The 13,150-nt window shown below is 42.9% G+C and overlaps 1 protein-coding gene across 5 annotated transcripts in view; it reads left to right on the top strand.

Annotated features, from left to right (window-relative positions):
* Positions 1-13,150, top strand: part of APLP2 (amyloid beta precursor like protein 2) — a 48,370-nt gene that overhangs the window by 21,181 nt on the left and 14,039 nt on the right. For 3 of the 5 annotated variants that reach the window (XM_082493857.1, XM_082493856.1, XM_082493855.1), the window contains exons 2-6: positions 2,304-2,477; positions 3,705-3,834; positions 7,295-7,407; positions 8,940-9,115; positions 9,649-9,866. In XM_082493857.1, coding sequence (XP_082349983.1) covers positions 2,304-2,477; positions 3,705-3,834; positions 7,295-7,407; positions 8,940-9,115; positions 9,649-9,866 — 811 coding nt within the window. Of the gene's footprint in view, positions 1-2,303; positions 2,478-3,704; positions 3,835-7,294; positions 7,408-8,939; positions 9,116-9,648; positions 9,867-11,559; positions 11,728-13,150 lie in introns of all 5 variants that reach the window. The other 2 variants (XM_082493859.1, XM_082493858.1) reach the window with 1 other exon arrangement.

The following is a 13,150-nucleotide window of genomic DNA, read 5'->3' as shown; positions in this document are numbered from 1 at the left end:
CACTTACCTTATTTTGCTGCATACTTGTTAAGTTTGCTTTGAAGAAAACAGATTTCAAGCATAGGCGGTGCTAATGATCGCCAAACTGTTCATAACGCGTACATTTTATTCTCTTTTGATGCACTGTATTCTTCTTACAAGGGTTAATGCTTTGTGCATACTTGATCTTGCATTTCTTTTTGTTCTTTTTAGAGTTCAGTTTGAGTCTTGGATGTAGTTGTAGTGTTGTCATAAAACTGTGTTGTGGATTGTTTCCTTTAACATGTCGAGTCTTGTGCTCTCTGGAAAGTGATTGCTGGTACCAAAGTGGTGTTTGTTTGGAGAGAGATGAAAGGCCCTCGTGCAAAGCTTGTATGTATGTGTTTATAGAGTTATAAAGGATCATTCTATGTTTGCCTTTTTCTTCTGAAACGTTGTGGCAGGGAGGAAGGCAGTGCAAGAGCCTAGGTTTTGCTGAGTGGTATCAGTTGGCACTTGTTAGAAGCACATGTTTATTAAACGGTTTGATTTATGAAAGAACAAAGTTATTGTGTCCTGTTACCCAGCCTCAGTGTATTTATCAGGAGTTCTTCTATACCTGAAGTCTGCAACTGTTGTTTTCTCTCCATTAGGACAGAGTACAACAAATGTACCTACACTAAAAGTATGTATGAACTTGGAAGCATTTTCTGATAGGGACATCCATACCAGTATCTGTCATTATTTTGTGATCTGTGTTAAAACTTGCTCTTGTGAGCATCTGTTGGCTGAAAGGGTTAGAGTAAATAGAAGCCACTTGTAGAAGACTATTTGAGTGATGTGTACTTGAATGATTCTTAAAACTCAAGGGGTAATATTTCTAAAATCAAGACTTGAATTCATGCTTTTGTGTCTCAAGTTGGTCTTAGCCCCCAAGCGCTAGCCACGCGTTCAGCGCTAAACAATCCTTGACTCTCTCTGAGTGTTGAAATGTCTTATCTCCAGGCAGTGATTTTGTGTGTAAATGGGGAGGGGGAGAAATGAGCTGACTATAATGGCGTTAATTTTTTCCTAATATCCAGCAACTGTGAGCTGCGCACAGGGGTTGTCCAGTTGAATTCTTCTCTTGGCTTCTTTATTTGCTGTAAGCGTACGCCTATTGATATCAGTTGACGGGGATCTGCAGGCAGTAGGGGATGAACAGTGCCCACAGTAACATATGCATTTTTGAGTTCATGAAAAGTTAAATACGAAGGCAGGGCTGGTGGCCTGGGGTAGTGCTGCCTGCCAGGAAAAAAGAAGCTTAGGGGCAGTGGTGCGCTGAAGCCTCTGTGTATTGCTGTTTCCAAAACGCCTTGTCTGAAGTAGTTGAAATGGATTTCGTTCCCCTGAACCCTTTAAAGAGCTTTCGATTTAGGAGTTCATTTGGTTCATACTTCTTTTCTTTTATTTTCTTTCTTTCTTTTACAACAGCTAGTAGTTATGCAGGGAGAGGATGTTCAGCTCCCAGCATCCACTCAGTCTTTTCAGAAAAACCCCAACTCTGCAATTTAATTTAATCCCCTTTTTCTTCTTTTGGTCAGCCAGCAAGATTTCAGAAAGGGATCCTGACCTTGTTTTCATTGATCAGTCTGCAGTTTGACCCGAATGTGGGTCTGGGTTGTCGGGTTTTTGTCTGCTGGTGCAGGGTGAGAAGTGCACAGAATACGCATCAGGAACCAGGCAGTACAAATACCCATAGGAGTGCACTGAATGAGAGACAACAGGCTTTGAGGAGATGGTAGCAACAGCTTTGTTTTTCTTATTCAACAGAAGTCATCTTTACTCGTGTGTTTGGGCAAGAAGCTTGGGTGTATCTATCCCAAGTATTTTAAGATTTTGGGCGAAGCACATGGCTTCAGACTCTGAGCAGGACTCTTGCAGTGAGAAGCAGTTATTTTATCAGTAGTAGCAATACTTGCTTTATGTGTAACCTCATAGAGGTATTGCTGCCAAAAGTTATTAGTATTAGTTAGTTATCTTCAAATGCCGGTTTAAGTTTCAGACATCTGTTTTAGCCTTTGTGGGAGCAACCTTTAAGTGTGAATTACTCTTGGTTTTGGTAAGCTGTTTTTGCAATAATAAAACCAGAGTTTGGATAAACAAATACCTGGCTGGTGAAAACTTGGTGCGGGCTCGCCAGCTTTAAGGAATATTGTTACAAAATAGTTTGTGAGACTCCACCGATATTCTGAATTAAGCAGCAGCTCTCTGAGAAGGTGCCAGAGGGTTTCTGGTTCTTTGAGTTGTTCTTCTTTCGATCAGATAATACAGTCAACGTGTCTTGTTTTTCTTTGTCTTTACAGGCGCTCGCAGCCAATGCTGGGACGGGGTTTGCGGTGGCAGAGCCTCAAATTGCCATGTTCTGTGGGAAGCTAAATATGCATGTGAATATCCAGACTGGGAAATGGGAACCTGACACTTCTGGGACCAAGAGCTGCTTTGGAAGAAAGGAAGAGATTCTGCAGTACTGCCAGGAGGTGAGTTTTTCTGTGTGATCCTGAATCTTCACCGCTGCTAAGGAATTGGATTCCAATTTAGCAGGTCGGTAGCTGATTAACCCTGCAGGAGACTAACTTGAGTTTGACTAGCTCGGTTCCCTGAGCTGTCTAGCTATGTTACTGCCCAGAAGGAGCAGGGAGGATGCTGCCATGGGATTTAGGACCTACCTCTGTTTAGATCAGCTTACACTGCCACAGAAGGTCCTTGGTCTGTAAGTCAGAGAGGTATCTGTGTCTGTCTTTGCAGGAGTTTCTTTAGATGTTCTGCCTCTGAGCCAGTTCACCAGCATTTGCTCCATGTCTGTGCAAAATGGAAGCTGACATCTATTCTAGTTAGAATGTGGCTGTGGTGTTCTTGGGGACGTGTTCAGATCAGCCAGAATATTAGAAAAATATTTTCATTAAAACGTTGATGGTATTTTTAGGCTCCTCATGCTTCACTGTAAAAAACAATCTTTCAGTGTGCTCCAGATAGACTGCAGCGTATTGGCCTTGATAAGTGTCTTTAATTGCTCCTCTGAGGTGACAGGCACATACAATAGCACAAGGAATGTGTTTTTTTTCTAAATGGGAAAGTGATAGAGCACACCGTGTCTGGACTGGAAAACATTTAAAACCGTTTTACAAGGCTGACACAAGCGGGGCTACATTTGGTTCACGTAGCAGAAGCCTAAATATAAGTCAGTGTCTGGACTTGAGAACTCGAGCAGGACATAGGGGTCATATTAATACATCATAAATGGAGCAGGCATAAGGAAACCTGAGGAGGTAGGTGCCTATTAGCTTGACAAGGGGCGAGAGAGTCTGAAGATGTTACTAAACCTTATTTGTCGGTGATTGCCCTCTTCCAGAGGATATCGTGCTGCACCAACAGAGTAGAAAAGATAAATACTTCTCCTCCGCTACTGTGCAAAGCCAAACACCTCAGCTTAGTGCCGATGAAGGCTCTTGGCCCTGACCTGGCTTTCCCCTGCCGCAAAGAACTGATGACGCATTCCATTTCTCAAGGCCTGTTTGACAAACAGCTGGAGCCTTTTTTATGCCTTCAGCTGTTGTAAGCTTGATCCAGAAGAGAATGTGTGTGCCTGTGCAAATTTGAACATGTTTTTGTGTAGAGAATCAGCCTTGCTACTTCTGGTTAGGAGCCACTTTACACATTCTTTGTCCTTTCTGGGGAGAAACGTATCTCTGCTTCTTGTTAAACAGATGTATCCAGACCTTCAGATTACAAATGTTGTGGAAGCCAATCAACCTGTCAGCATTGACAGCTGGTGCAAGAGAGGGAAGAAACAGTGCAAGGACCACACTCATATTGTCGTGCCCTACAAGTGCCTGGGTGAGTGCGTGCTATGATGTGTTTGTGCATTCTTGTGGGAGGAGCAAAGAATTGCCTCCTGGCTGCTTACAGAGACAACGACTGAGTTTATGAGGCTTCTCTCATATCAGGTTGCCATTTCCACATCCAGCTTCCACTGAAACGTTTTTATTTCCACAAGATGGAACTCTGCCTTTCTCAAACAGATCGACAGCTTGATAACAGCTGTGGTGGAATAATGGTGCCTGGTGTGAAAAAGAAATCCCCATTCTCTCTGCAACTGCCATAAAAACCTGAAGGCTATTGTATTTGAGTATCACAAAGACATTGGGATTTAATACTCTGATCCTATTTTTGTGGAGCTTTAATATTTTGTTGCCTTGGAGACTTAAATGCTCAGTGTGTTCAGGCTTCCTGCTTTGGTCTTGGCAAGAGATCTCTATTCTATTTCAATGACTATATTTAAACTTTGCTGTTTCAAAGAGGCCCTGCGTCTTGCAGCTGTATCCCATGTCCCCACTTTGAACTGTGAAAGAATATGAGATAAACCATGATGGATTTCACGGTGCTTTCCAGAATCTATCCACCCACTTGAATTGGGCAACGTGTTTAGCTTGTTTACCTTGCGGCTTTTGACCTGTAGGTTGTGCCTGACACTGTGCTGCACTGCATGTGTTCTTAGTAGTAAGCTTAGTCTCAGCCGGCTGAATCTCTTCAGTTATCCACTGGAAAAGACTTGTTTTGCAAGAAGGCTTGTGTGCGATCTTGGAGAGTCTGATTGCTGGGAGCTTTCAGTGGCAACCAGTTTTCGTAATTTGTATCTGTATCTCAGGTTAGCGTATGGTTTGACATAGGAGGACGCAACCAAATCTGCAGAACTGTATGTATGGGTACTGTTCTCCTGTATACGAGACCCAAATGAAATTTGGTGTGGATACATCCTGGGAGAAAGATGCATCTCTTCATAGATGTGGAAATTCAGGTTTGAGAGGCAACCAAACCCAGCTGAGTTTACTGAGAACTAATGGAAATAAGGATGAAAGCAAGATCTCTGGATTTATAAGGAGTCATCTCTTTTAGAAATAATCATCCCCCGAGCCCTAAAATTTGATAAGCATTAAACTATCGGTTAAAGTTCTTAATTAGTGTCTCTCACAGTATTCTTGACTTGTTTGGCCCAGCCTGCAAGGCAGCTTTGATTTCCAGATCTGGGTTGTGAGTCAGTAGTCCATATGTGTATAAAATACCTTTTCATTGTCTTTAGCAGCACGCAAACTGCTTGTTGTAAGTGGATGATGTGCTGCTTCTCTGGGGTGTGTATGACTTTTTGATTATAGTCAAACTATGTTTCTTTTGGTTCCCATTCCTGCTTGTGTTTTTCTAGCTACATTAATGCATGGGGTTCTTGAGGTAGGATCTTGCTATCATACCATGTTTAACCTTCTCCTGCCTCCCCCCCCCCCCAATGAAAGCTCGTTTGTATTTCAAAGGTGAAGAGGGGAGACGAGGAGAACCTATTAGCACTCTCACTGAGCTGTAAAATAAAGGTAACAATAGGATGATGGGAGCAGGGCTGAGCCTGGTGAGGTGTGAAAAGACAAACTGTTGACAGTTCTGGCTAGGCTGTTAGGTGGCATGGAAACACCTCTCATGCCGGCTCTGATCTGAAAAGGGAGAGGATTTTTCTTTTTTGATAGTGGTGGCCGTGAATGGGGAAGGTGTCCATTAACGCACAGCGTGTAAGGGTTTTCCAGTTCCTAGGTGAACCGAGAAAAACTTCCATGTGTCTTATGCGAAGGTGCTAGGATTCAGTGTTTTCAAAATAGCTGTTTAATGGCTGGTTTCTGTGCCTGATTATTGTATTTGATCAGTTTGAGTCTTCTGCCCTCAGTCCCCAGAACCACAGGCTGTTGATTTTAAAGTTTGGTCAGTTTTAGCTTTCTAATCAGATATGTTTTAACTAACCTCTTGTGAGAGTGAGGAGGAAGGATTCCTAACTCAAAATTGTAACTAGCCTGTTTTGAGTGAGGAAGATGGGGAAAATACCATTTCTCTATTGTGTCTATTAGTTCAAAATTTAACTCATTTAAAAAGAATGATGAATGCTAGTTGATTTGGTTATCTTGCAATTATCATCAGTTAATCTGTCCCTGAACTGTACTTGGCTTGTGTATGGTGCATAGGAGAAGTGTCCGTGAGCCTTTAATATCAGTACTAAGGGGCTGGAAAAAAAATGGTCATGAAAAGTATTAAAATTTATTTTGGAATTGTAATGTTGAAGGTTGTTTGGACAAATAATTCTGCTATGTGGAGATTCCATGAGAAAAGGCAGTTGGCTTAAAGACCTTTTCTCCAATTCTAACTAAGGATTCCTAAAGCTACCGGTCAGGTGTGCAAGGTATGATGCTTTGAAACACTTGAACTGAAGATCTTGGTCGTCTCGGAGTAGCTAGATATCTCCTTATTTTTAAATTACAAGATTCAGCATTTAAATCTGCAGGAAAGAAAGAAAAATCTCAACTTTGAGAAAATTCCACGTTTTGGATTCCAGTGGCAATGTTTGTTAGGACTTCTGGGTGAAGAACAGCGAGTAACGCTCATGTAGTTCTGAGATTTATTTGACGGGTGCTGGTGCCAAACTGTGTTGTGGTGGAAATTTAGGCTAAGTAGCGTATAAGTGCAACTAATCCAGAGTCTGTAGAGCAGACTGACTCTCTCTCTCTACCTCCTGCCTTCCTCAAAAGCAAACGTCTGGTTTTAAGATTGTGCCAAAACGTCATCATGCTGGTGAGGTTGTGGTTATCGAAATGCTGGAATGTGGTGTGTTTGCTGACTCTGGTTCTAATCTGTTTTTTGGGCTGTATAGTTTTTATTTTTACAGCCCTCTGTGTTTTGCTTAGGACTGTCCCAGTCAGGGAATGTGCTGCAGTTGATCCTGAATTAAACCATCTGGAAACTGTTTAAAACAAAACAAAAACAAACAAGTCTTACTAAGTTACCCAGATACTGAAAACATAGATAACACTCATGGCACGTAAAAATTTCCAGGCTGTTACAGCACCAGACAGCATGAGCTAGCTTCAGAATGATACAGCACGTTTAGAAATTGGCAATTAAGTGGTTTGAAAACTTCCATGTGCAGATGCAATCTTTTCAAAGATTTGTGTGAAATCTTTTCAGTCGATCCTGTCTGTTCCATGAACAACTATTTATTAACTTGCAGTGTAAACTTTGCCTTCAGTTCGGCCTTAGGGTTCACATAATGTTTCAGACCCTACTCCTGTTTTTACCTCAGAAACTCTGAGGCTCTGTTTTTCTGTGAATTTGCAGAGGTGGCTTCTGATGTGACCTGTCCTTGTTAAGAATATACCAAACCTTTAAGGCACTTGCAACGAAATGTGCTTTGGGGGAGTTGATACCGGCTTTGTTTTTCCATTGGAAGTTGGACACGTGTGAACCATGGATGTTTCTTGTTTTTCAGTGGGTGAGTTTGTCAGTGATGTCCTGCTGGTTCCAGAGAAGTGTCGATTCTTCCACAAGGAGCGGATGGATGTGTGTGAAAGCCATCAGCACTGGCACACTGTGGCAAAAGAGGTAATTGAGCTGCCGTGGCAGGAATTCTGGATCTCTCCGCTTGGATGCTTGTAGTATTGGAGCATAACAGCATTCATCTCTGGGATCTGTTATTCCCATGTTGAAGTTTGTGGACTGAGGCAGAGCAGTGAAAAAAAAGAATTAAAAGTACTCAAGTGACTTAAAAAACTTGCATAGCTAGCTGAGTTATTTTTCACTCGTGAAAATCTGTCCTAAGTAGCTTGCTCAAGATCATACTCCAGGATGGAGCTCGGAATTGAAATCGGGTCTGTGGGATACCGCTTTAACCTGTGGCGCATCCTTCTTTCCAGGGCAGAGAGCTACAGCGATCATAGGATGTTTCCTATTTTTCTTGCCCATTTTGCATTACTGTACCTGCTGCTGCTGGGGATTTAGTTGGGAGTGCTTGCTTGGGGACAATCTGAGTTTCGTTGTGACTGATTAGTGGAGGTTTTACATAAGAGATGGATTATCTTCTCAGAATAAATCTAGCCCATGGGGTTTTTTTTTGTGTTTGTTTTTTTATCTGACTAGCTAAAATGTTGCAAATTCTCTGCACACCCGTTTGAACTGGGGGTAATAAAAACAAAATCATGACTAAATGTACATGTTTTCCATTTGGTAGGAACAGCAATTGTAGAAACAGCAACTCAATGATTAGTTGTGGTTGTGCTAGTAAAGATGAGGTTAAGGACACACCAGTTAAACTTCCTATTTATTTAAAATCTGGGGAGCAAAACCCCATCTAAGTAAAGCTGTGCTAGAGGAATCACGTTTTAATTGAGGATAAAGTGGTTAATGTCTAGCAAATTTAAAAATCATTTGCTTTCAGCGTAGTTGGAGAACTTTTCCAGAAATATTTGGCCCGTTTTACATCCGTGCTGTAACAAAGGAAAGCACAAAAGGGTTCTCATGTACATAATAAAGCCTTTCTTACTTCATTCTTTTCTGGGGCACCACAAAGCCATGTATTTCCTTAGCTTAAGAGAAGTATATAGACATAATGTCTAATCACAGTTTGCGTTTGGCTTTTTCTTGAATTATCTGATTGATTTTCATCTACAGCATGTTAAAATAATCTTGACATAAAGTCCATTTGAGCGATTATTCACTTATTCCAATGTAAAGTTTAATAGATAAAGTTTAATGAAATAGCCAGCCCAGAAAAGCAAACAGTTCTGTTTCTTTCAAGCGCTCTCTCCCTCGAGTTGGCACAAAACATTTAGTTATTTTTCTGAACGTAGCCTGGCTGACAAATCAGCGGTTGTTAGGGGCTGGGGGGTGCTTAATAAGTTAACCCCAGGAAGCACTGCATGGTTCTGAATCTGAGAGTGTTCTGGGGATTTTGCTTGAGCTACAAGTTTCAGATCCGTTTTCCTTTGCTGTTCAGACTTAGGTCGTACATTGCTGTTGTCTTTTTGCCGTCAAATTTAGCCCATTAGTAGCATTCTTGGGATCTATGATAGGCAAACTTTAGCTTTATCCAAAGCAAGAGCATGATGCTAAACTGACACAATGGTCTCCTCTTTCAGGCCTGTCTGACAGAAGGGATGATCCTGCACAGTTACGGCATGCTGCTGCCCTGTGGAGTAGACCAGTTCCATGGAACAGAATATGTGTGTTGTCCTCAGGCGAAGGTTGTGGATGAGGCTCTGTCCAAAGAGGAAGAGGATGAAGACGAGGATGAAGACTACGACCTTTATAAAAGGTAGGGATCTTACTGACATACAGCTCTGTATGTTTAGTTGCTGTATGTGAATATGTCACACAGTGACTCCCTTGCGGTAAGGATGGAGAGGGAGAGTTTCTGTGCTTTTGAATTTCCCAAAGGAGTGTCCTGTGTCTGAAAAAGCCTTGCGGAAGGACAAATGGCTTTACAGTGCTCCTATTACTGGAGGAGCTATAAAGCCCCCCCGCTTCTTCCTTAGACAGTCAAAAAGACTGTCTGATTGCTACTGGGGTACATCCCCCAGATACGGTAGACTTTCGCTTACCGAAAAGAAGCTGATGAGAAAGTGTAAGGAAACCCCATGAAGTCAGGCATGGAGAAGCCCTGGCTGCAATAGCAAGCGTGTTGGAAGTCCCGTTGCTGCCCTTGATGGGCTGATCGATAGTTGGTACATTTATTTTTCCCCATCTCTTGCGTTTTTAGAACAGAGAATCCTTATTCTGGTACATCAAAGGTTGGCTGCAAAGTGATTAGCCTTAACTGTACCCCCTAACTGAACTGTATCCCTTCAGTGAGTTCCCTACAGAGGCAGGGGTAGAAGACTTCACAGGAACAGCTGTGGAGGAAGACGAAGATGAAGAAGATGAAGGCGAAGAGGAGGAGGATGTGGTAGAAGATCGCGATTACTATTATGATAGCTACAAAGTTGACGATTACAATGAAGAGACCCCCACAGAGCCTAGCAACGACAAGGCTGTTTCCGAAAAAGAAGTCAGCAGCGATATGAAATGTAAGACACATTCTAGCCTACAGGCCTATTGCTTCCCTGAGAGCGTTCTTGTTGGCTGTCAGTTGGTGATGGGTTTTTGATCAAGTCAATAAATGCCACTTGGAAGTCTTATTTGCCAGATAAGTTAGCAAACAGAGGAAAGCTGATGATGCTTATGTTTCGAGTGTTGAAATTAACTCTCTAGAGCACAGGCCATATGTTTCCAGATAAACAGCAGTTCTGCTGGCAGAAAGCCCAGTGTTTGGCACATTGAACCAGCACCTCCATGAAGGTGCAGCGTCGTGTCAGAAAACTGTATCTGCACGGGCTAATTTTGAAAAACCTGAGAGGCATTTGGGGTACGCTAAGAATTTGAAATCATAGTTTTGGGTGATTATCTTGGATTTGGTGGTTTTTACCAGCTCACGAAAAGGAAGCTGAAAGTGGTGGGCCGTACTCTGCAGAGGTGGCATAAAGGTACCATCTGGCCATTTAAGGGTGAGGAAGATACTTGGTGCTGCCTTAGTAGCCTTTGCATAAACCTTTCTCTTTCATGAAAGAGAGTCAGGCAACACAATTGGCCCACTTTTATTATATGAGTAATACACACTTACTGCAGTAGTAATATATACTATACTTGCGGTAGCTTTTGTTAAGTGGTGGGTGCCATTGCAGAGGGCATCTGCTGATTGTGTGGTGCCTCAGCGTTATGCGATGTCCTATGCTTTATGTGTAGAAGTGTCTGCAGAGGAAGGAGGAGGGGAGAGGGAATGAAATTCAATTAGCTACAGATCACTGAATCATTGCCAGCAGTTCTTGCATCTTTTTGGTAAAATGCCAGCATGCTGCAGATAATTTTACTTGCTGAAACGAGGCTTAGCTCATATATGTGCAGGACTGTTACAGATCTGCAGGTGTTGAAACAGACTGGAAACAATGTGATTGGGGTGTCTGTTTTGGGGGCACGCAGCCTTTTTTCCCTGAAGTACCGCAAATAGTTGCTAACTTACACACGGTATCTGTTTTCTTGCCTCAAAATAACCCAACTGCTTATATTGCCCGCTTATTGTGTAGCAGTCGGCATGCCGTGGCTACCTGGAGTTTCGATATTTAGTGTATCGATGTTTCAAAACTTAAAAACCTAGCGTCTGAGAACGCCATGGCAATCGTGTTCATATTGCTTTGCCTGCCTTTTCACTTGCTCTTAGTACCTCACCTTTAAGATGAGAAGTGTCTATCCAGGCAGAGTGCAGCGGAACAGGACATCTTTGAATGCTGTAAGCAGCCCTAATGGGTTTTGTGGAGGCTCTACCACTGGGACACCCGAGGCATAACGCTGTGGCATCAGCAAAATAGATCCTTGCTGTTTCAACCTCTAGCTAAGGAGAAATGGCTTTTGCAGATGAGAGCTCTGTGTTGAGACAACTGCTCGGGTAGCCTACTGCTGTGCATTTGCTCCAAAGCACCGCGTGTAGGCACCTCCCTGAATAGGGCTGGCAAGCCCCGTGATGAATGCTTTTGCAATGTTAAAAATCCACACCCCCCCCCAAAAAAAAGCTGACAAAAGCCCTTTGGTCAGTGCAGTAGCGATGCCGAGACCAGCGCGAGTGCCCAGCGCGAGAAAGTGTGAACTAGAGCTATCACTGCTTTGTGTAAGTCGCTTGGCAGGGCCTGTGTTCCTCACTAGCTCATGTTCTAACCCGTCTCCACACAGCTGTCTGCTCCCAGGAGGCGATGACAGGGCCCTGCCGGGCTGTGATGCCTCGTTGGTACTTCGACCCTAACAAGAGAAAATGCATTCGCTTTATATATGGAGGCTGCGGAGGCAACAGGAACAATTTTGAGTCAGAGGAGTATTGTATGGCTGTGTGTAAAAAGATGAGTAAGTCCTGCCTCCCACTGGCCCTTTTGCAGCTAGCCTCTGTCTGTGTGGCGTTTGGTGTCTTCTCCTCTTGCGCAGGTCAAGAGAGGATACGTGTGTAGCTCATCCTTTTGGTTCTGGTGTCTGCAGCAGTTGTGTCTGTCCTTTTGCAGCAGTTTCCTCTTGTCTCCGCTTTTCTAGGTCTTTAGGGTGAACTTTCCTGGGGAAAGTGGCTCTCGACATATGCTGTCTGTGCTCACCGTTGGCTTGCGGCTCTTGCGAAGTTCTTAGTTTTCATCTTCCAGATCTATAGCAGGGACCAGGGGCTGTCTCTGACATCTTGTGAAAACCACATAGCTTGCCTGTTTGCGTAACTGGCTTTTTTTCCAAATATATGGAAGGAAGCACTTGCTTTTCCCAGTCGTGTTACTGTGCATATGTTTGACCAGTCTGTCCTGAAGAGCAGGCGGCTACTTGCCATTCTCCTGGTAGCAGGCGTTTTCTTGGTATTGTGTTTTGGGAAAATATCAGAGAAGTATTGCAGAATTCAGATTCCCACTTTCGGCTCGGTTTGAAATATGAATCGTGACTCCCTGCATTTTTGAGAGCTTGAGGTTTTTGGCACCAATTTCAACCGGCTTTTATGTCAGATGATAAAACTACCAAAAACATTTTAACCTCCTTATTAATCTTATTGTTGAACTCCAGCACTTCCACTTCAGCTACCATTAAAGCCTTTTGAAAGGCTTTTTGTGTTATCTGGGGCTTGGCAGTCTGACTATACAGCCATAATCCTATTTACAAAATGGGCTTCATGCAAGTGCTTTAGATTGGGCTGATCGAACTGAAGTGGTGAAATAAAAGATGTGGATGTCAGGAGCTTTTTGTACAAAAGTTTGTCCTGTTACAGAGGGATTTGGGACTGGAAAGAGAGTTCTCTTTATCCAAGCTTGGTTCAGAAATGCCATGAGCAGACCCAGAATACTGTGCTGATGTGACGTTGTCCCTCGCACGCAACAATTCTTTCCCCTTCTTCACTCCTTCTTCCCTAGTTAGAGTAAAGGTTGGTGGATTCAAGTGCATGCTAAACTGCAAGGTAAATTTTTTTTCTGAGGCACACCATCTTTCAATGATGTGTTGGAGGTTTTTTTCCACTCAAATTACTAAAATGGTTGAAAGGTTGCCATAACTTTCCCTTTCTGCCCTCCCTCTGCTAAAGGGCAACAACAGAGTGCATCGTGTTTGCCGTAGATCCTTCCAGAAAGGGCTCTGGGATATGTAGTTTCAAAAACTAGAGCACAGAAACTTTGTTCAGTGTTTGCTGAATTGCAGTATATGGAGCATGGACCCCCTGTTGTGGATTTTGCAAATGCTTGAAATTGTCAGTTCTGAAATTTTATTTCTCCCCATGTCGGATTTGAATGTCTTAAAGATACAAACCATC

This window comes from Vanellus vanellus (genome assembly GCF_965231255.1).
Source record: "Vanellus vanellus genome assembly, chromosome: 21".
Classification (NCBI taxonomy): Eukaryota; Metazoa; Chordata; class Aves; order Charadriiformes; family Charadriidae; genus Vanellus; species Vanellus vanellus.
This window is presented reverse-complemented; position numbering and strand designations above follow the sequence as displayed.